Below are 21,638 nucleotides of genomic sequence, written 5' to 3'. Positions count from 1 at the left end.
GGAGCTCATGGAAAGATCTCAGCCCACAACCTTCCACAGAACAGGCGCTTCTCACAAAGTAAGTAGCAGGAGTGCAGAGGCTGCAGGCATGAATCCAGCCAGACTGCCTGGGTTCAAGTCCCAGCTCCCACGTCTTGGTAACTATGTGGCCTCAGACAAGTTACTTAACATTTCTTTTTTTTTTTTTTTTTTTCAGAAGGAGTTTTGCTCTGTCACCCAGGTTGGAGTGCAGTGGTGTGATCTCGGCTCATTGCAACCTCTGCCTCCCGGGTTCAAGCAATTCTCTTGCCTCAGCTTCCTGAGTAGCTGGAATTACAGGCACCTGCCACCACACACAGCTAATTTTTGTATTTTTAGTAGAGACGGGGTTTCACCATGTTGGCCAGGATGATCTCGAACTCCTAACCTCGTGATCCGCCTGCCTCAGCCTCCCAAAGTGCTGGGATTACAGGCGTGAGCCACCATGCCCAGCCAAATCTAGGGCCAGAACATGGCTGCAGCATATAAAAAGAATTGAACTCCATACTTTTGTTAACCCTGTTTTTTGTTTGTTTGTAGTTGTTGCTGTTTTTGAGACAGAGTCTCGCTCTGTCGCCTAGGCTGGAGTGCAGTGGTGCAATCTCGGCTCACTGCAGACTCTGCCTCCCGGGTTCAAACTATTCTCCTGCCTCAGCCTCCCAAGTAGGTGGGACTACAGGTGCCCACCACCACACCTGGCTAATTTTTGTGTTTTATTAGAGACAGGGTTTCACCATATTGGCCAGGCTGGTCTGGAACTCCTGACCTTGTGATCCGCCCACCTCGGCCTCCCAAAGTGCTGGGATTACAGGCGTGAGCCACCACACCCAGCCCCTGTTTTGTTTTTGTTTTGCTTGCTTCTTAGGGTTGTTTTTCTATTTATGGTAAAGGCATTGGCTTTCCATTTGTAGCATCAATAGAATATTTCCTGTTTACAATAACCTTATGTCATAGTAAATGGTAAAGGGATTTAAAGCAGTGGTTTTCAGCTGCCAGAGGCCTGAGAGAGTTTGGGCATACTCTGTGTGATCGGGCAGAAGGCCTGTGGGAAGTTTAGCAGAGGACAGGGCCAGGAAAGGCGATGGACAGTGGGGGTCTGTCCTGGTCACCAGGCCCCTGGGTCCTGCCCACCTGCTTGGAGCTCCCCACCCATCACACATGATGCTGCCAAGCCCTCTGGGTATTGTGGGCAAATACCTTAGGAGAGAAGCTGATGAACTTTGTTTCTTGAAATGCACAGATTCCTTGGACATCCCTGAGAGGTCAATCATGAAAGTCAACTTGGTTTTCTCCCCCTCATTTGGGTTCAGAATTTAAAGTCCACACACACAGGCAGTAAGATGATATAGATACGGACATCATCACTCGGTTTCGGATGTTAAAATGTCTAGGTGGGTTAGGGGTGATTTGCGATCACACAACCTTGTGGCACAAAGAGGAATTCCCAGGCCAGAGGGAGACATTTTATTGCCATGTTATGATCTTATCATTGAGTTGAAAGGCAATCTTGTTTCATTTTGGATTCTTTCTTATGTTTATGTCTTCTAAGGGCACTTTGAATTTCCAAGCAAATAATAATTTTGAATTAGCTTTTAATCATTGACTTCTAGCACAGTTATATGATCAGAAACATGCTGTGTGATTTGATTGCTCTCAAATATATTGAGATTTGCTGGAACAAAATAAGTCAGGTTAATTTTTGTAAATGTACCATGCATGCTTAAAATGAATGTATCTACATTTGTTCCTGAGATACAGGTTGATGGACGGATGGCTACATGGATGTGATGGAGATGGTTTACTATCGGGACCTTCCGCATCCTGCTGATGTTTTGTTGCTTAGGATATGAATGGCTGAGCGGAGGCTGTAAAACCTGGCACCCTGCTTGGGTATGAGGTTCTTCCTGCCATCCTGCCATCATTTGTTTTTTATGTTTTGTCGCCAAAAGTGACCTTGAGGAACCCTGGGAGCTCAGGAAGGAAGGAGCGCCCAGAAGCAGGGACAGGGAGCTGGTTGGGGAGGACCAGAAATCAGGTTTGTGAAGGTTCCAGAGAGGACCTGTCCTTGCGAGGAGTGTGGGAGACTGAGATGGGGGAGGGGTCATTGGAATGATGCGGGCGCTACTTGGCGTTGTCCATTGTGAGGCACCACCGGGGTCATCAGGGATTGGTGGAGAGGGAGTATAAAGCCCCAGGGTTGCCAAGGGAGGGCCCAGACCGAAGAAGGTTTGGTGGATAGCAGAACCTTTTTGTCTCCCTCTAATTGCTCCTAAGCCTCACGCTCCCTTGCCCCGCGTGTCCTGTTGCTTCCCTGATCTTCTCCGTGACCTGTAGCTAAACCTTCCACCAGCGCTTGAGAACTTAATTGGAACCGGATCCTTTCCCAGACCCCTTTCTTCTTCTCCTCGTCCTCCTCCTCCACCTCCTCCAGGTGCCCAACAGCCCCCTTCTCCTCCTTTCCCTTCCCTTACTTCCCCCCTTCCCCTCCCCTTCCCCTCCCCCTCCCCTCCCCCTCCCCAACACAGATCCGGCCCCGGTCCCCGTCCCCTTCCCTCCCCCCTGCCCTAAGCCACCTCCACCTCTGTCCTGGCCGCCTCAGGGCGCCCTGAAAGGACCAGGACATGCGGCTGCGGTGGTGGCTCCTCTTTTGGCTCCTGCTGGGATTTATCAGCCATCATCCCACCCCTGTGAGTAGACGCTGGACCCGCGGGGTTTCTTCCTTTTTACTGGGCTGTGTCACGCGGCATGAAATTACACAGCTCAGGCCTGTAATCCCAGCACTTTAGGGGGCCGAGGTGTGGGCAGATCACTCGAGTCCAGGAGTTGAAGAGTAGCCAGGGCATCATAGCGAAACCCCATCTCTACAAAAAATTCCAAAAAAGATTAGTTGGGCCTGGTGGTGCCTACCTGTTATCCCAGTTACTGGAGAGGCTGAGGTGGGAGGATCGCTTGGGCCCAGGAGCTGGACGTTGCAGTGAGCCGAGATGGCCCCGCTGCACTCTTGTCTCTAACAAACAAGATGGACCAAAACAAAGTGAAATGTCATTTGATTTGTGTCATCTGGTTTGATGACTTTTTTTTTTTTTTTTTTTAGACAGAGTCTCACTCTGTCGCCCAGGCTGGAGTGCAGTGGCAAGATCTCGGCTCACTGCAACCTCCGCTTCCGGGGTTCAAGCAATTGTCCTGCCTCAGCCTCCTGAGTAGCTCAGATTACAACGCCTGGCTAATTTTTGTATTTTTAGTAGACCACCACGCCTGGCTAATTTTTGTATTTTTAGTAGAGACGGGGTTTCACCATGTTCGCCAGGATGGTCTCCATCTCTTGACCTCGTGATCTGCCTGCCTCGGCCTCCCAGTGCTGGGATTACAGGCGTGAACCACCGCGCCTGGCCAAAATATGTAACCTTAAGTGTAAGTTTACTAACTTTGGAAAGTACATACACCAGCATAAACCAACCCCCTTTCAAGATCTACATTATTTTATTTATTCATTTATTTTTTTGAGACAGTTCCTCCCTTGTTGCCCAGGCTGGAGTGCAATGGGGCAATATCAGCTCACCGCAACCTCTGCTTCCCAGGTTCGAGCGATTCTCCTGCCTCAGCCTCCCGAGTGGCTGGGATTACAGACATGTGCCGCCACTCCCAGCTAATTTTGTATTTTTAGTAGAGATAGGGTTTCTCCATGTTGGTCAGGCTGGTTTTGAACTCCCGACCTCAGGTGATCCGCCCGCCTCGGCCTCCCAAAGCGTTGGGATTACAGGCGTGAACCACCGTGCCCAGCCAAGATCTACACTATTATGTCACCCCAGAAAGTGAACTCTCACTCTTCCCAGCCAGTCTCTTTCTTATCATAGGTTAGCTTGCTTATTCTGGAATTTCGCGTATACAGATGCATGCCATGCCATAGGTACTCTTTTGTGTCTGCTTTGTTCTGCTCAACACCATGTTTCTGAAATCATTACCATTGTTGTATGGTTCTCTAACTCCATCATTTCCATTTCAGACTCAGCATATGCGCAGTTCAACCTGATGAAGGGCTATCTCTGTTTAATTCACCATCTTGAAAGAAACATTTAAAATTGAGATGTTTTCAAGGATATATAGTTAAATCCTGAGGAATCGATGTAGAAATGTTATCACAAGCTGTCTGAACTTACTCAGGGGAAGTCTTCATCTTCACTCACATAGGAGTCTAATGGAATTAATATCAACAATCTTAGAGAAATCCCACACTATTCATGCCATTTTCATGATCTCCGCCTTGGTAAATTTTTTTTGAGACAGTCTCGCTCTGTCACCCAGGCTGAAGTGCAGTGGTGTGATCTCGGCTAACTGCAACCTCTGCCTCCCAGGTTCAAGTGATTCTTCTGCCTCAGCCTCCCAAGTAGCTGGAACTATAGGCGCGTGCCACCATGCCCTGCTAATTTTTTGTAATTTTAGTAGAGATGGGTTTCACCGTGTTAGCTAGGATGGTCCCAATCTCCTGATCTCGTGGTCCACCCACCTCGGCTTCCCAAAGTGCTGGGATTGCAGGCGTGAGCCACCACGCCCGGCCCACCTTGTTAATTTTTAAGCACTAAAATTTGATACTTATTTGTGAATGAAGTAATCTCTTCATTGTATTTTTTTTTTTTTACTTATGCTGAGCTTTAAATGACAAAGATTCATATAATCCAAGAGAGAAGTATTATTTAGAGGGATTCTTTTACCATGTGATATATAACAAATGCATCCAATGTTATACATCAATTTAAAAAACAAGTAAATAACTTTAAAGAAAAGATAACTACTGGCCAGGTGCAGTGGCTCACACCTGTATTCCCAGCACTTTGGGAGGCCGAGGCAGGTGGATCATGAGGTCAGGAGTTGGAGACCAGCCTGGCCAAGATGGTGAAACCCTGTTTGTACTAAAAATACAAAAATTAGCCGAGTGCGGTGGCAGGCGCCTGTAATCCCAGTTACTCAGTAGCTGAGGCAGGAGAATCGCTTGAACCCGGGAGGCGGAGGTTGCAGTGAGCTGAGATCATGCCACTGCAATCTAGCCTGGGTGACAGAGCAAGACTTTGTCTCCAAACAAAAAGAAAAGATAATTACTTTATACTTAGCTTGTCTTAGCCATGAGTGACGGGCTGCATGTGGCCCAGGACAGTTTTGAATGCAGTTCAACACAAATTTGTAAACTTTCTTAAAACATTAGGAGATTTTGGCCAGGTACAGTGGCTCATGCCTGTAATCCCAGCACTTTGGGAGGCTGAGGCGGGCAGATTACCTGAGGTCAGGAGTTCGAGACCACCCTGGCCAACATGGCAAAACCCCATCTCCACAAAAAATACAAAAATTTGCTGAGTGCATTGTCAGGCACCTGTACTCCCAGCTACTCAGGAGGCTGAGGCAGGAGAATCACTTGAACCTGAGAGGCAGAGGTTGCAGTGAGCCGAGAGCACGCCACTGCACTCCAGCCTGGGTGACAGAGTGAGACCCCATCTCAAAAACAAAACACCAAAACAAAAACAAAAACAAAAACAAATGGCTGGGCACGGTGGCTCACACCTGTAATCCCAGCACTTTGGGAGGCCGAGGCAGGCAGATCGCCTGTCAGGAGTTCAAGGCCAGACTGGCCAACATGGTGAAACCTCATCTCTACTAAAAATACAAAAATTAGTCGGGCATGGTGGCAGAGACCTGTAATCTCAGCTACTCGGGAGGCTGAGGGAGGAGAATGGCTTGAGCCCAGGAGCTGGAGGTTGCAGTGAGCCGAGATTGCACCACTGCACTCCGGCCTGGGCGACTGAGTGGAGCGGAACTCTGTCTCCAAAAAAAAAAAAAAAGAATTTTTTTTTTAGATCATCAGCTATTGTTAGTGTTAGTGTATGTTATGTGTGGCTCAAGACAACTTTGCTTCTTTTAATATAGGCAGGGAAGTCAAAAGATTGGATATCCCTGCTTTATACCAAGAAAGACAGCACCCCACATTTGCGATGCCTAAAAACACTACCAGCCATCTGAAAAACATGAGACTTGTAACTTCTGTTCTTTTTTGTAGCAGTGGAATCCCACGGTGATATCTGAGGGATGTGGTTACCTTTTGGAGGAGGTTGACGGTTTCTAAGGATGATTCTTTCTGAGTGAAATATTGTCGGTGTCATTGACCTTTTCATTATTTCAATTATTATTATTCCAGGTTATCAACACTCTGGCTGTCTATCGTCATCGTGAGACTGACTTTTGTGGAGGAGTTCGAGACCACCCTGGCCAACATGGCAAAACCCCATCTCCACAAAAATTGGATAATTTGATAATTATCGTTATTGGGTTTCTGAGACCTTACACATTTACCATTCTCTTCTGCACAAATTACCTTTGTGTGAGTATACTAACTTTCTGTAGAGGTATACTTGTAATCACAAATAAGAATAAATTATATAAAACAATTCACATTTCTGGACTTCATTATGAATATGTGGTTTTACCCAAACAATCAGGGAAATGATTTATTAGCATAAGAATTATGAAAATGTCTGCCATTTACATTATGAAAATTAAATAGGTCGGTGTTTGTTTAATAGAATGTCAACAGAGCTTTTGGTCAAAAATAAGTTTTTTTAACCTTTGTGCTATTTATCACAAATGGAGTATGAGGTTTCGTCACTTAAATAGGAAATTCTTTCTAAACTCTTCTGCTTTATAGTTCTATCGTATGGGTGGAAGGAAAGCTTCCAATCTCCTCTCTGAAGATTCACTGCAGAAATGAGCTGACAACAGACAGCTTAACAGGAAAAGAAAAACCTAGAACAGGCATAAACATGGGAACCAGCTGAAAAATGAGACTGCTAGAAGGGCCGGATGGTTGATGCTTAAAGAGCACCCTCTTCTGAGGGGAGAGGGAGATAGATGGAGATGTAGGCCATTTAGAGGGGCAGCAAATGATTTTTAGGGGAAATGAAAGAGGCCAAGGAACAAACAATTGGCCTGAGACAAAGTTCCTCTGAGGTCATAGGGACGAGGTGACAAACTGCCGGAAGGTGAAGGGCAGAACAGCACTGCGTCTCATGATGCAGAGAAAGCCCCAGAGAATCTCTTAGAACTGCCCTCCAAGAGAATCGATGAAAAGTGTGTCTGGGCAGGGTAATTTTGAATGACATCATTCAAAGTGCATGTTCCCACTTGCAACCGGAGAGAGATCAGTATGTCAAAAGTCTGTACTTGGTAAGAATTTGGCTGCTAAGTTGTGCCATAATTTGTCTTTTGAGCCTTTTTTCCTTTGGGTAAGTTGAGCTCTACATTTTGTCTTGCCATTCATGACAGTAAAAATGTGGTTGTCTGGGGGCTGAACCTCCTTCTGAACAATGATCCAAGATAAAAGTACTAATACCACAATGCTTTTTTATATTCAAGGGAAGAGGAAGTATGTTTCAGTTTCACCACCTAGATAATTACACGTCATTTGGCACTGCCTTTCAAGATATGTAGAAAACAGAAAATATATGAGTTATGAAGATATCTAGGCACATTTAACATTCTCTATGCCACTTAGTCCTGAACAGAGAATTTTCGGTATAAATTGGAGGAAGCTTTTTTTTTTTTTTTTTTTTTCTTTTCTCACCCCCGAGACGAGTCTCCCTCTGTTGCCCAGGCTGGAGTATAATGGTGTGATCTCGGCTCACTGCAACCTCCACCTCCTGGCTTCAAGCGATTCCCCTGCCTCAGCCTCTCAAGTAGCTGGGATTACAGGTGCCCACCACCATGCCCAGCTAATTTTTGTATTTTTAGTAGAGTCGGGGTTTTACCATGTTGGCCAGGCTAGTCTCAAAACCCGACCTCAAATGATCCACCCGCCTCAGCCTCCCAAAGTGCTGGGATTACAAGCGTGAGCCACCACGTGAGCCAGGGGAAGTTGTTAAATTTACCACTTTTTAACAATTCCATTTAGGAAAGTTCAGTTGAGCTGTTGGACTTGGACAACTTCGCACCTCTCATCTTTGTCCTTGTCATCTAGTCATCTATACCATTACCTCCTAAGCAGGGACATCATGGGTGCCATGAAGCATTCATGCGTGATGGCATTTCTTTGCTTGTCATTTCTTCATGTGTTTAACATTTCTCCTAGCTCCAAACTGGGCCAGCTACCTTTCCTATGAAATCTAGCAGTAGTTGTGGGATTGACGTGGTTGCTCTTTTCATCTTTTTAGATTACCCATTGCTTCTCTCAAAATCCTAGTACATGACTTTTTTTTTTTTATCCTATGTGCAGAAATCAGGAAAAAGCAAATTCTACAAAGAATTTGAAAGATATTATTTCAGGCCAGGTGTGGTGGCTCATGCCTGTAATCCCAGCACTTTGGGAGGCTGAGGCAGATGGATCACTTGAGGTCAGGAGTTCAAGACCAGATGGGCCAACATGGTGAAACCCCATCTCTACTGAAAAGACAAAAATTAGGCAGGCATGGTAGCAGGCACCTGTAATCCCAGCTACTTGGGAGGCCAAGGCACAAGAATCGCTTGAATCTGGGAGGTGGAGGTTGCCGTGAGCCAAGGTAGCGCCACTGCACTTCAGCATGGTTGAGAGTGACACTCCATCTCAAGAAAAAAGTCATTTCAATGACTACCTCAGGAGATTCATAGGTATCTGACCCACATCTGAGATGGGATTTGCATTGCATTTTCGCTATGATGAGAACAAATATTTAATATCTTAGAAGATTAAAAGCATACTGTGATAATATGGAAATCTTGGTGGAAATTCGGTCATTAGTGAGAATGTTTTGCGTTAAGTTCAAACCAGCCTCAATGAAGCTGATGTGAGGGAAGGGAAAGTGAACTCTGAGTAGAGCAGGGACAGAAGGAAGATGCTCCAGTGCAGATCAGGAAGGAGCAGGGGGTGAAATGTTACAAATTCTAGAACTCAGAGAGCTGAAGGTAATTACTTCCTTTTCAAGTTGTGAAACATGTTAACCTGTGGTAAAATACTTATAAGATGATAGTAACCATCTAACCATGTTGAAGTGTACAGTTCAGTTGTGTGAAGTATATTCATGTCATTTTTTTTTTTTTTTTTTGAGACGGAGTCTCACTCTGTCACCAGGCTGGAGTGCAGTGGTGGGATCTTGGCTCACTGCAACCTCTGCCTCCTGGGTTCAAGCAGTTCTCCTGCCTCAGCCTCCCGAGTAGCTGGGACTACAGGCGTGCATCACCATGCTCAGCTAATTTTTGTATTTTTAGTAGAGATGGAGTTTCACCATGTTGCCCAGGATGGTCTCCATCTCTTGACCTTGTGATTCACCCGCCTCGGCCTCCCAAAGTGCTGGGATTACAGGCGTGAGCTACCGCACCTGGCCTATTTTTTTTTTTTTTTGAGACAGAGTTTCAATTTTGTTGCCCAGGTTGGAGTGCAATGGCACAATCTCAGCTCACCACAACCTTTTCCTGCTGGGTTCACGTGATTCTCCTGCCTCAGCCTCCTGACTAGCTGGGATTACAGGCATGCACCACCATGCCTGGCTAATTTTGTATTTTTAGCAGAGACAGCATTTCTCCATGTTGGTGAGGCTGGTCTCAAACTCCCGACCTCAGGTGATCCGCCTGCCTCGGCCTCCCAAAGTGCTGGGATTACAGGAGTGAGCCACCGTGCCAGCCTCATGTCATTCTTGTGTGTGTGTGTGTGTGTGTGTGTGTGTGTGTGTGTGTGACAGAGTCTCATTCTGTCGCTCAGGCTGGAGTGCAGTGGTGTGATCTCGGCTCACTGCAACCTCCGCCTCCCAGCTTTAAACGGTTCTCTGCCTCAGCCTCCCGAGTAGCTCGGATTACAGGCGCCCGCTGCCATGCCCGGCTAATTTTTGTATTTTTAGTAGAGACGGGGTTTCACCATCTTGGCCAGGCTGGTCTTGAACTCCTGACCCCGTGATCCACCTGCCTCGGCCTCCCAAAGTACTGGGATTATACGCATGAGCCACCGTGCCCAGCCGTCATTCTTATATTATTATTTCCTAGGTGTATTTCCTGAAGACTATCTTCTGGTCTCGAAATGGACATGATGGATCCACGGATGTACAGCAGAGAGCCTGGAGGTCCAAACGACGTAGACAGGAAGGTATGGCTCTCTTGGAGTCCCCATAGTGTGGAAATGAGTTTGCCCTGGAAAGGGAAAGAACAGCTTCTTTTCCTCAGGTTTCTCACCTTCTCTTCTCCTCACTCTCACCAAGGGCTGAGGTCCATTTGTATGCACACAAAGAAAAGAGTTTCTTCCTTTCCAGGAAATAAAATTGGCCTGAAAGACGTCATTACTCCATGGAGACATGTGGAAAGAAAATTTAGAGCGAAAATCCATAAGAGGAAGGTGACAACGAAAATCAACCATCATGACAAAATCAATGGAAAGAGGAAGACCGCCAGAAAACAGTAAGATGTGCCTTGACACAAATACTGTTGTATGAACCATGTGCCAATCAAAGTAGACAACTGTAAAGTCCTTGAGAATATTTTCTACAATATTTGTGGCAAATTCAGTGGGTTCAAAATTGAGTTTGTCCTTTCTGCTTCATTAGTTTAAGCTGTATAATTCCTTTCCCTTCCTACATTCTTGTTTGTCATTTTTTCGGGGGAAGAGGAGTTGCTAGTACTGGCATTGGTTTTCCTTTCTCTGTCTTTTTTTTTTTTTTTTTTTTTTCCTGAGATGGAGCTTTGCTGTTGTTGCCCAGGCTGTAGTGCAATGGCACAATCTCAGCTCACTGCCTTTTGGGTTCAAGCAATTCTCCTGCCTCAGCCTCCCAAGTAGCTGGGATTACAGGTGCCCACCACCACGCCCAGCTAATTTTTGTATTTTTACTAGAGATGGGGTTTCGCCATGTTGTCCAGGCTGGTCTCGAACTTCTGACCTCAGGTAATCCACCTGCCTCAGCCTCCCAAAGTGCTGGGATTAGAGGCGTGAGCCACCACACCCAGCCTTTTTTTTTTTTTTTTTTTTAATTTTGAGATAGAGTCTCGCTCTGTCGCCCAGGCTGGAGTGCTATGGTGCAATCTTGGCTCACTGCAACCTCTGCTCCCAGTTTGAAGCAATTCTGCCTCAGCTTCCCGAGTAGCTTGGATTACAGGTGTGTGCCAGCACATTTGGCCAATTTTTTTTTTTTTTTTTTTTTTTTTTTTTTTTGAGACAGAGTCTCACTCTGTCACCCAGGCTAGAGTGCAGTGGCATGATCTTGGCTCACTGCAACCTCCACCTCCCAGGTTCAAGCGATTCTTATCCCTCAGCCTCTTGAGTAGCTGGGACTACAGGCATATGCCACCATGCCCGGATAATTTTTGTATTTTTAGTAGAGGCGGGGTTTCACCATATTGGCCAAGCTGGTCTAGAACTCCTGACATCATGATCCGCACACCTCGGCCTCCCAATGTGCTGGGATTACAGGCGTGAGCCACCGTGCCCGGCCAGATTTTTGTATTTTTAGTAGAGACAGGGGTTCACCATGTTGGCCAGGCTAGTCTTGAACTCCTGACCTCAGGTGATCTGCCTACCTCAGCCTCCCAGTGTGAGCCACCGCACCCAGCCTGGATTGTTGAATTCAATCCTTGGGTCACCTCCAGATTCATTTTCACAGTCTTTCATGTTTTGGTCATATTACATTGTATTTTGCTGCCATATGACTGATCTTTTTCTGTTAAATGTGAGATACTTGTTAAAAAATATTTAGCAATGAATTGAGGCCTAGTAGCATGTTATCTTGCTGCAGAAGAGATGGGAGTCTACTTCTGGGGGATGGTCAGGGGTCCTCCATACAGGCTGCAATTGAGGTCGTCAGTGCAGGCTCAGTCCCTACAAAGGCCAGGGTATTTTCTGTCCACCTTTATTCTGATGCATGACTCTTCTGGGTCTCAACCAGAGCCAGTGGACTTCAGTATGGGTCGCTTTCATTGGCAGACCCTCAATCCACTTGTTTTCCATCTAATCCCATGCATGTGTGCAAAAGCTGCTGTGCTTCTTTGCATCTCAGTAGTTCCTTCTGGAATTCAGCAATGAAACTCAGGGAAATGGGTTCCAAATGCGAGGCTGACTTTCGTCCTGGGTTTCCTTCTTCTCCATCTTCACCTCATGTCTGTTTACTGCCATGTTAGCAATTTGATGTATTCAATCATGAGTTTTATATTCTGTTTGGTGCCCCCCATTGTTCTCATCGGAGATCAGAAGCTTCAGATGCACTTATGTCAACTCAAGAGTAGAATGCTTCCTTAGCTTCCCTCCAGAGTCAGGTTTTGTGTTTCTAGTTCCCAAGTGCACAGCAGGAGTAGTGATGTCCTCACTGGCTTCTCATTTGCATTAAACTGTGAGCTTCTTTAGCATGGGGACAGGACCCTGCTCCCATTGCATTCTCAGCACCTCACCACACACTCCTTGTTGGAGGCCACTCCAGACAGCATGTGCTGAAGGATGCCCTGTGGTCAGAAACAAGTTCATGAACTTTCTCTTTGAAGTGTTTTTGTCCCTGTTTCCTAGCGTTCTGGGAATTTTACACATCCTTCCTATAAAACCAAGTATCAGGTGAGATCCTTAGGATCAGGACCATGAATCAAGTGGTGTGAGGGCAACACAGCAAACTTACCCTTTTTAGGCCATTTCCTTTTTCTGCCCTCAATCTCTGTGAACTGAACCTTGTTAAAGTCAGTCAACACCAGGGTGGATGGTTTGCCATTGTCACCTATTTTCAGGACATAACACCCGACTTAGGAGCCATTCCGATCGTTTCTAATTCAATAGATGCGCCCAGCATTCAGATTGCCTTTTCTCTCAACCAGGATCTTTAAAGTCGATGACAAGAGTTCCAGTCCTGAATCATGGCAAAGTGCAGTAGTGAACTGCGGGGTTAATGACACCATATTCTGGAACGATCTCTCTATGGCTGATGGTCTCAGTTCCGGCATCAGCCTCTGACTGAGAATCAGGTCTCACACAGGAGGAGTCAGATGAGGAGCAATCCTCTGCTTCCGATGGAGTTAGTTGTGATGAATTGGTGAGGTCTGGTTTTTCACACTGAACTAAAATGAGCTTTCGCTGTGTCAAGCACAAGACTGACCCCAGAGACACACATAGTGCACCGCATAGAAGCTTTTAATAGTCTTTATATTTACTAAAGAATAGGACTAACTATGGAACTATGAAGATGAGCTGGAAATGACAGGTGACTTGCCAGCAGGCCAGAGTGTGACTTTTTTTTGTCCCTCAATGGGAGGTGTCCATTCTCCCTTTGGTTGTGAGAATCAGTTGGTTCATTTGTGGGAAGGTTGCAGGGGGGATCTTTGAATCACAGCCTTCAGATGCCAGAAGGGCAGAGGGAATCCCACACGGGCTGGTGGATCATGTGTGTGCATTTCTCTCCCTTCTAATCTGAGGAAACTAAGCATGAAAGAATGTGAGCATGCAGAAAAGGAGAGGCAGGTATCAGAGGCAGAGGAAAATGGGAAATTGGATATGAAAGAAATACACACCTACAAGTGAGTTCAGAAACTGAACCCCACCCTCCTGGGAAACGCCCATTGGAGTGTTGTTTTTAACCTTTGTACAATGTTTAGACCCAGTACATGCAGAAATAGAAACAAATGGTCAGAAGACATATCGTGAGAGAGAGAGAGAGTTCACAAAACAGAAAACAAAGTACCTTAATATTTACCAGTGACCAAAAGATGTGAAGCAGCAAAATGTCTCCTGACCCCATTGCCAGCTAGACTGTGTGGAAACTCGGTTCATACCAGCCATTCTAGGGGTGGGGTGAGTTGTTGTCATCCTTAGGAAAGTGTGTTGTTGTAGGATCAACCACATCCTTCAAAAGGACTATGCCTGTTTATAAGCCCAGCTGTTTCTGCCCTGTGAAACACGGTAAGGATATTAATACAAAGAGAATACAGCTTTATGATAAAAGATGCTCAATGAAGGATGAATTAGGGATATACTGAGAATGGGGAAGGAAACTATCATCTCAGAAGTCAGCAGGCAGTAAGCAAGAGGAGGAATCAATATAGCAACAGTTTGGATCAGACCGTACAGTTTTTTTGTTTTTGTTTTTGTTTTTCTGAGATGGAGTCTCGCTGTGTCACCCAGGCTGGAGTGCAATGACGTGATCTTGGCTCACTGCAACCTCCGCCTCCCAGGTTCAAGTGATTCCCCTGCCTCAGCCTCCCGAGTAGCTGGGATTACAGGTGCCTGCCACCACGCCCGGCTAATCTTTTGTATTTTTAGTAGAGACGGGGTTTCACCGTATTAGCCAGGATGGTCTCAATCTCCTGACCTCGTGATCCATCTGCCTCGCCCTCCCAGAGTGCTGGGACTACAGGCATCAGCCACCGCGACCGGCTCAGACGGTACTCTTATAGCCATCTGAAATACGTTTTCTAGGTAGAGATAGATTGTGTAAGGGTACAGTTGTGAGGATAACAGAAACATGGCAGATTATTTAAAATCATCCTGAAAGTGGTGCTTTATCTGATGAAAGTGATTGTAATCCATAGGAAAATGTTTCAACGTGCGCAAGAGTTGCAGCGGCGGGCAGAGGACTACCACAAATGCAAAGTAAGGAGCTTCCTCCCCGCAGTTGCAGGATAGTTCAGTGCTGATGCAGATGATGCCACGGCTCTTAGACTCTCTCAACATTCAATTTCTCATGTGTTGGATTTTTCAGATCCCCCCTTCTGCAAGAAAGCCTCTTTGCAACCGGGTAAGTTTGTTTGTTTTCCTTGCTTTTGAACATAGTCTGCCAGGTCAGGACATGGATACATTTTTCTCCCTACAGCTCTGTGCTCAAGCCCTGCAGAGGGAGATGGCAGAGAGAAAGGCTGCCTACAAGCATCACAGTCCCATCCCTGTTGGTAACCGTGTTGTGCAAAAACACCTTCATCCCCACCCAGTGGGGCCCCTGATCTAATATTCAAAGTGTCAGAGGTTCCATATTTGTAATAGCAAATGGGCCCTGACTGTAAATTAGTGAAGAGTGAATGTAACTTATTACCCACAGGGACAATTCCAAATGAAGGCCTTAAATGATGCTCAGCTAAGCTGGTTCTTGTGTGGCCTCTGTACCTTCAAAAGCTGCCGAGTCCTATGATTACACGTGATGGGACTTGTACACTTGAAGTGAAACACAGTTTTAAAACTTGCATTGTTTAGAATTCCCACCTCATTTTTCCATGGACAAAAGTATTCTTTATGTCCTAGTGCACTTACAATTTGGTATTACCTGGGAGTGAAAAGAAATATTGCAGCCATGCCTAACTGACTTCTTGAGGTAAGATTGTTCTGTCAGAAAACCCTCTCCCAGTTCCCCTGCAGCTCTTCAGGAATCCACATCTCTCCAGAGCTCTTTGTTCTCATGGGTGGCACCTCCAGAGTGAAGAAGATCCTTTGTCAAGAAGGGAAACAGAGGGGAAATGAGAGGGTCCTGCAGGCAGAGCTGGAATCAACTTCCACTCTGCCTCTTGCAAGCTGTGTGACCCTGGGCACAATTTCTCCTTCCTCTGGAAACCTCTGTTTTCTTAGATTTGGAGCAGGGTGGTCACACTGACCTTGCAGAGTTCTGAGAATCAGAGACAGAACATAAAAGCCCTGGAAAACATTCTCCAAAAAGAAGCTGCAACATGTGTGGACAATGGGCTTTTCATGCCTCTCTTACTGTCTGTTGACCTGGTGCAAGAAACATGCTCTGGTGATGGCTGTGAGGGAGGAATGAGGATAGACATAGACACTCCTGTGTCTCAAACATGCTTCTTTATTACTCTGTTATGACTCTGTCTTCCCTGGGGCAGGACCCCAGCCTGCCTACATTTGCAGACAGACACAGTGGCATGTGGAGACAACAGTGTGTCCCAATGACTTTTCTTTACCCCCCAGCTGTCAGCAGTACTCAGTGGAAGGGTGATATTATGACACTGATACTGCTATTTTGAAACCTGGAGGATGGAAAGGTGCAAAAATCTATCACCAGCAACAGAAGGTGCAGACTGTGTTGGTGGCGGTAATTTTGTCCATCAAATGGATATGTGTGAAAACATTCCCTTCTTCGGCCCTACAGGTCAGAATGGCGGCAGCGGAGCATCGTCATTCTTCAGGATTGCCCTACTGGCCCTACCTCACAGCTGAAACTTTAAAAAACAGGATGGGCCGCCAGCCACCTCCTCCAACTCAACAACGTTCTATAACGGATAACTCCCTGAGCCTCAAGACACCTCCCGAATGTCTCCTTCGTCCCCTGCCACCCTCAGTGGATGATAATATCAAGGAGTGTCCTCTTGCTCCTCTTCCACCCTCTCCTCTTCCACCCTCAGTGGATGATAATCTGAAGGAGTGTCTCCTTGCTCCTCTTCCACCCTCTCCTCTTCCACCCTCAGTGGATGATAATCTGAAGGAGTGTCTCCTTGCTCCTCTTCCACCCTCTCCTCTTCCACCCTCAGTGGATGATAATCTGAAGGAGTGTCTCCTTGCTCCTCTTCCACCCTCTCCTCTTCCACCCTCAGTGGATGATAATCTGAAGGAGTGTCTCCTTGCTCCTCTTCCACCCTCTCCTCTTCCACCCTCAGTGGATGATAATCTGAAGACTCCTCCCTTAGCTACTCAGGAGGCTGAGGCGGAAAAACCACCGAAACCCAAGAGGTGGAGGGTGGATGAGGTGGAACAATCACCAAAACCCAAGAGGCGGAGGGCGGATGAGGTGGAACAATCGCCCAAGCCCAAGAGGCAGAGGGAGGCCGAGACACAATTACCCAAACCCAAGAGGCGGAGGTTGAGTAAGCTGAGAACACGCCATTGCACTCAAGCCTGGGCAATAAGAATAAATCCGTGGGTCGAAAAAAAGAAAAAAATCAAAAAATAAAACAAAACCCACACTCCAAAAACAAACTAACAAAGAATAAATAAATAATATAAAAATAAAATAAATACTGCAGTCCTTATGTTATTGCTTTGTTTCAGTATCTGGTATGATTGCCTGAGGGACCTGAGGTTCTTAATTAATTGTGGGGTTTTTTTTTTTTAATCTTTAGAAGTGGTTGGTTATGTAAAATATTATTATTATTATTTTTTTTTTTTTTTTTTTTGAGACTGGGTTTTGCTCTGTCACCCAGGCAGGAGTACAGTGGCTCGATCACAACTCACTGCAGCCTCAACCTCCTGGGCTTCAAGCAATCCTCCTGCCTCAGCCTCCCAAGTAGCTGGGATCACAGATGCGTGCCACCACACCTGGCCAATGTTAAAAAATCCTTTAACTTTTTTGTAGAGATGCACTCCTGGACTCAAGCGATCCTCCTACTGGTCCCGACCACCAGCCTCTTTCTGATAAACATTTACACTGTTTATTATCTGATGCCATTTCTATCTTCTTCCTTGTCATCCAGACATCAAAGAATTAGGTTTCTTCAGGGTTTTCTTTTTCAAGTCCTCATTGTTAAAGATCACTCACATTAGGGCCAGACACCACGGCTCATGCCTGTAATCCCAGCACTTTGGGAGGCCAAGGCGGGCAGAGCACTTGAGGTGGGGAGTTTGAGACCAGCCCGGGCAACTTGGTGAAACCCCACCTCTACTGAAAAACATACAAAAATTAGCTGGGCGTGATGGTGCATGCCTGTAGTCCCAGCCACTTGGGAGGCTGAGGCATGAGAATCGCTTGAACCCAGGAGGCAGAGGTTGTAGTGAGCCAAGATCACATCAGCACACTCTAGCCTGGGTGACAGAGCGAGACTCTGACTCAAAAAATAAATAAAATAAATATCACTTACATTAGATATACCCAAGGGGTGTTCTATAGAGAGTTGGAAGCAGTGGTTATTGCAACAGGGGCACGGAAGTCATCTGGCTATGCCAGGATGCCCAGGGGATACTCGGGGTGGGTGGCATAGTGGTGCTGGGGACTCACCGCACAGGACGCTCTGATTGACGCACTGCCAGGAGTAGCACTCTGTCTTGGGGCTGCAGCCGGCCTCCTCAGCTTGAGTGTAACAACAGTCGTGGCCATGGCAGCACCTGCGGATGTCACATGGGCAGGACAGCAGGTGGGTGAAGCTCTCTCCTGGCCCTCCTCTCTTGCCAGGACCATGGGTGACTGAAGACCCCCAGGGAGGCACAGCATCCTCTTATCTAAGTTTCTTTTTTGTTTTTTTTTAAGAGACAGGGTCTTTCTCTGTCGCCCAGGCTGGACTGCAGAGGCACAATCATAGCTCACGGCAGCCTTGAACTCCTGGGCTCAAGCGATCCTCCTACTTCAGTGTCCCAAGTAGCTGAGACTACAGGCACACGCCAGCATGCCCGGCTGGTTTTTTAATTTGTATTTCCTTTGAGACAGCGTATCTCTCTGTTGCTCAGGCTGGAGTGCAATGGCTCAATCAGCTCACTTTAGCCTTGAACTCCCGGGCTCAAGTGATACTGCCACCTCAACCTCCCAAGTATGCTACTACAGGAACACAAACTCCTTTTTTAAATTTTTTGTGGATATGGGGGTCTCACTATGTTGCCTAGGCTGGTCTCGAACTCCCAGGCTCAAGCAGTCCTCCTACCTCAGCCTCCCCAAATGCTGGGATTACAGGTGGGAGCTACTGTACACCTGGCCTTATCTAAGCTGTTTCCCTGAAAATCCCCGACTTGGGTAATGATTCCATTGGCCCCACCATGCCCTGTCCTGCCTTCCTGGCTGTGCCCAAGCTTGGTCCCTGCCTGCCTGCCTGCCTGCCTCACTCTCTGGGTCTCGAGCTTCTGTGACACATGACTCCTCTCTCTTCCTGGAGTGATCCAAGCCCTGCCACTTCCTGACTTTGCCCACACTGTACCCTCTGCCTGGGGAAACTTCATGTCTGCCCATTGACCCTTAGGCCTCAGCTCAGGCACAAGCCCCTGCCTCCGGAGGTCATCCAGGCCTCACCAGGCTACACCCTCTCGTAAAATTGGATTCCCTCCCTTCAGGGCAGGTTTATAATGAAATCCTCCTCAGAGGCCAGGTGCGCTGACACCCATCTGTAATCCCAGCAGTTTGGGAGGCTGAGGTGGGAGGATCACTTGAGGCCAGGGGGTCGAGACCAGCCTGGGCAACATAAGAGCGACTCTTGTCTCTATAACAAATTTAAAAATTAGCTCACCAGGCCAGGCTCAGTGGCTCATGCCTGTAATCCCAACACTTCGAGAGGCCGAGGCAGGTGGATCACGAGGTCAGGAGTTCGAGAGCAGCCTGACCAACATGGCGAAACCCTGTCTCTACTAAACATACAAAATTAGCCAGGCATGGTGGCACGCACCTGTAATCCCAGCTACTCGGGAGGCTGAGGTAGGAGAATTGCTTGAACCCAGGAGGTGGAGGTTGCGGTGAGCCAAGATCATGCCGTTGCAGTCCAGCCTGAGCAACAGAGCAAGACTCTGTCTCGAGACAATAAAAACACACAAAAAATTAACTCGCCAGGATGGCACATGCCTATAGTCCTAGCTACTTGGGAGGCTGAGGTGGGAGGATTCCCTTCAGCCCAGGAGTTTGAGGCTGCAGTGAGCCACTATGATTGTGCCACTGCACTCTAACCTGGGCAAAAGCGAGACCCCAGGCTAGAGTGCATGATTTTGGGTCACTGCAACCTCCACCTCCCAGGTTCAAGTGATTCTCCTGCCTCAGCCTCTTGAGTAGCTGGGACTACAGGCATGTGCCACCACGCCTGGGTAATTTTTGTATTTTTAGTAGAGACAGGGTTTAGTAGAGACCATGGTGAAACCCCGTCTCTATAAAACAAATCTCTACTAACCCCATCTCTACAGAAAACAGCTGGGCGTGGTAGTGCACACCTGTAATTCCAGCTACTTGGGAGGCTGAGGCACGAGAATCATTTGCATCTTGGAGGCAGAGTTTGCAGTGAGCTGACATCGCACCACTGCACTCCAGCTGGGATGACAGAGCAAGACCCTGTCTCAAAAATAAGAAAAAGGAACAAACAACAGCAACGACAACAAAAAAACCTCTGTGTCAATCACAGCCTTCAAGCTAGGGGAGAGGCGGCCGAATTCTGCCCTCTGCTAACTGACTATAGCTTTGTGGAAATGGGTGAGTGGCATGCCCTTTTGAGCCTCAGGGCCCCATCTGTAAAATGGGCATAACCGTCATGCCCGTCTTTAAGAACAGCCTTGGGGGTAAATGAGTGGAGCTCATGGAAAGATCTCAGCCCACAACCTTCCACAGAACAGGCGCTTCTCACAAAGTAAGTAGCAGGAGTGCAGAGGCTGCAGGCATGAATCCAGCCAGACTGCCTGGGTTCAAGTCCCAGCTCCCACGTCTTGGTAACTATGTGGCCTCAGACAAGTTACTTAACATTTCTTTTTTTTTTTTTTTTTTTCAGAAGGAGTTTTGCTCTGTCACCCAGGTTGGAGTGCAGTGGTGTGATCTCGGCTCATTGCAACCTCTGCCTCCCGGGTTCAAGCAATTCTCTTGCCTCAGCTTCCTGAGTAGCTGGAATTACAGGCACCTGCCACCACACACAGCTAATTTTTGTATTTTTAGTAGAGACGGGGTTTCACCATGTTGGCCAGGATGATCTCGAACTCCTAACCTCGTGATCCGCCTGCCTCAGCCTCCCAAAGTGCTGGGATTACAGGCGTGAGCCACCATGCCCAGCCAAATCTAGGGCCAGAACATGGCTGCAGCATATAAAAAGAATTGAACTCCATACTTTTGTTAACCCTGTTTTTTGTTTGTTTGTAGTTGTTGCTGTTTTTGAGACAGAGTCTCGCTCTGTCGCCTAGGCTGGAGTGCAGTGGTGCAATCTCGGCTCACTGCAGACTCTGCCTCCCGGGTTCAAACTATTCTCCTGCCTCAGCCTCCCAAGTAGGTGGGACTACAGGTGCCCACCACCACACCTGGCTAATTTTTGTGTTTTATTAGAGACAGGGTTTCACCATATTGGCCAGGCTGGTCTGGAACTCCTGACCTTGTGATCCGCCCACCTCGGCCTCCCAAAGTGCTGGGATTACAGGCGTGAGCCACCACACCCAGCCCCTGTTTTGTTTTTGTTTTGCTTGCTTCTTAGGGTTGTTTTTCTATTTATGGTAAAGGCATTGGCTTTCCATTTGTAGCATCAATAGAATATTTCCTGTTTACAATAACCTTATGTCATAGTAAATGGTAAAGGGATTTAAAGCAGTGGTTTTCAGCTGCCAGAGGCCTGAGAGAGTTTGGGCATACTCTGTGTGATCGGGCAGAAGGCCTGTGGGAAGTTTAGCAGAGGACAGGGCCAGGAAAGGCGATGGACAGTGGGGGTCTGTCCTGGTCACCAGGCCCCTGGGTCCTGCCCACCTGCTTGGAGCTCCCCACCCATCACACATGATGCTGCCAAGCCCTCTGGGTATTGTGGGCAAATACCTTAGGAGAGAAGCTGATGAACTTTGTTTCTTGAAATGCACAGATTCCTTGGACATCCCTGAGAGGTCAATCATGAAAGTCAACTTGGTTTTCTCCCCCTCATTTGGGTTCAGAATTTAAAGTCCACACACACAGGCAGTAAGATGATATAGATACGGACATCATCACTCGGTTTCGGATGTTAAAATGTCTAGGTGGGTTAGGGGTGATTTGCGATCACACAACCTTGTGGCACAAAGAGGAATTCCCAGGCCAGAGGGAGACATT

At 47.1% G+C, this 21,638-nt stretch overlaps 1 protein-coding gene across 1 annotated transcript in view; it reads left to right on the top strand.

The window, feature by feature from the left end:
• LOC129394257 (uncharacterized) overlaps positions 1–16,892 on the top strand; it is a 69,288-nt gene extending 52,396 nt beyond the window's left edge. The window contains 7 exon segments of the mRNA XM_063598075.1: positions 1,877–2,053; positions 6,200–6,382; positions 10,006–10,105; positions 10,269–10,413; positions 14,509–14,569; positions 14,679–14,714; positions 16,065–16,892. Coding sequence (XP_063454145.1) covers positions 1,877–2,053; positions 6,200–6,382; positions 10,006–10,105; positions 10,269–10,413; positions 14,509–14,569; positions 14,679–14,714; positions 16,065–16,892 — 1,530 coding nt within the window.
• Positions 16,893–21,638: the final 4,746 nt, after the last annotated feature.

Source organism: Pan paniscus, chromosome 18, assembly GCF_029289425.2.
Source record: "Pan paniscus chromosome 18, NHGRI_mPanPan1-v2.0_pri, whole genome shotgun sequence".
In the NCBI taxonomy this organism is placed as follows: domain Eukaryota; kingdom Metazoa; phylum Chordata; class Mammalia; order Primates; family Hominidae; genus Pan; species Pan paniscus.
This window is presented reverse-complemented; position numbering and strand designations above follow the sequence as displayed.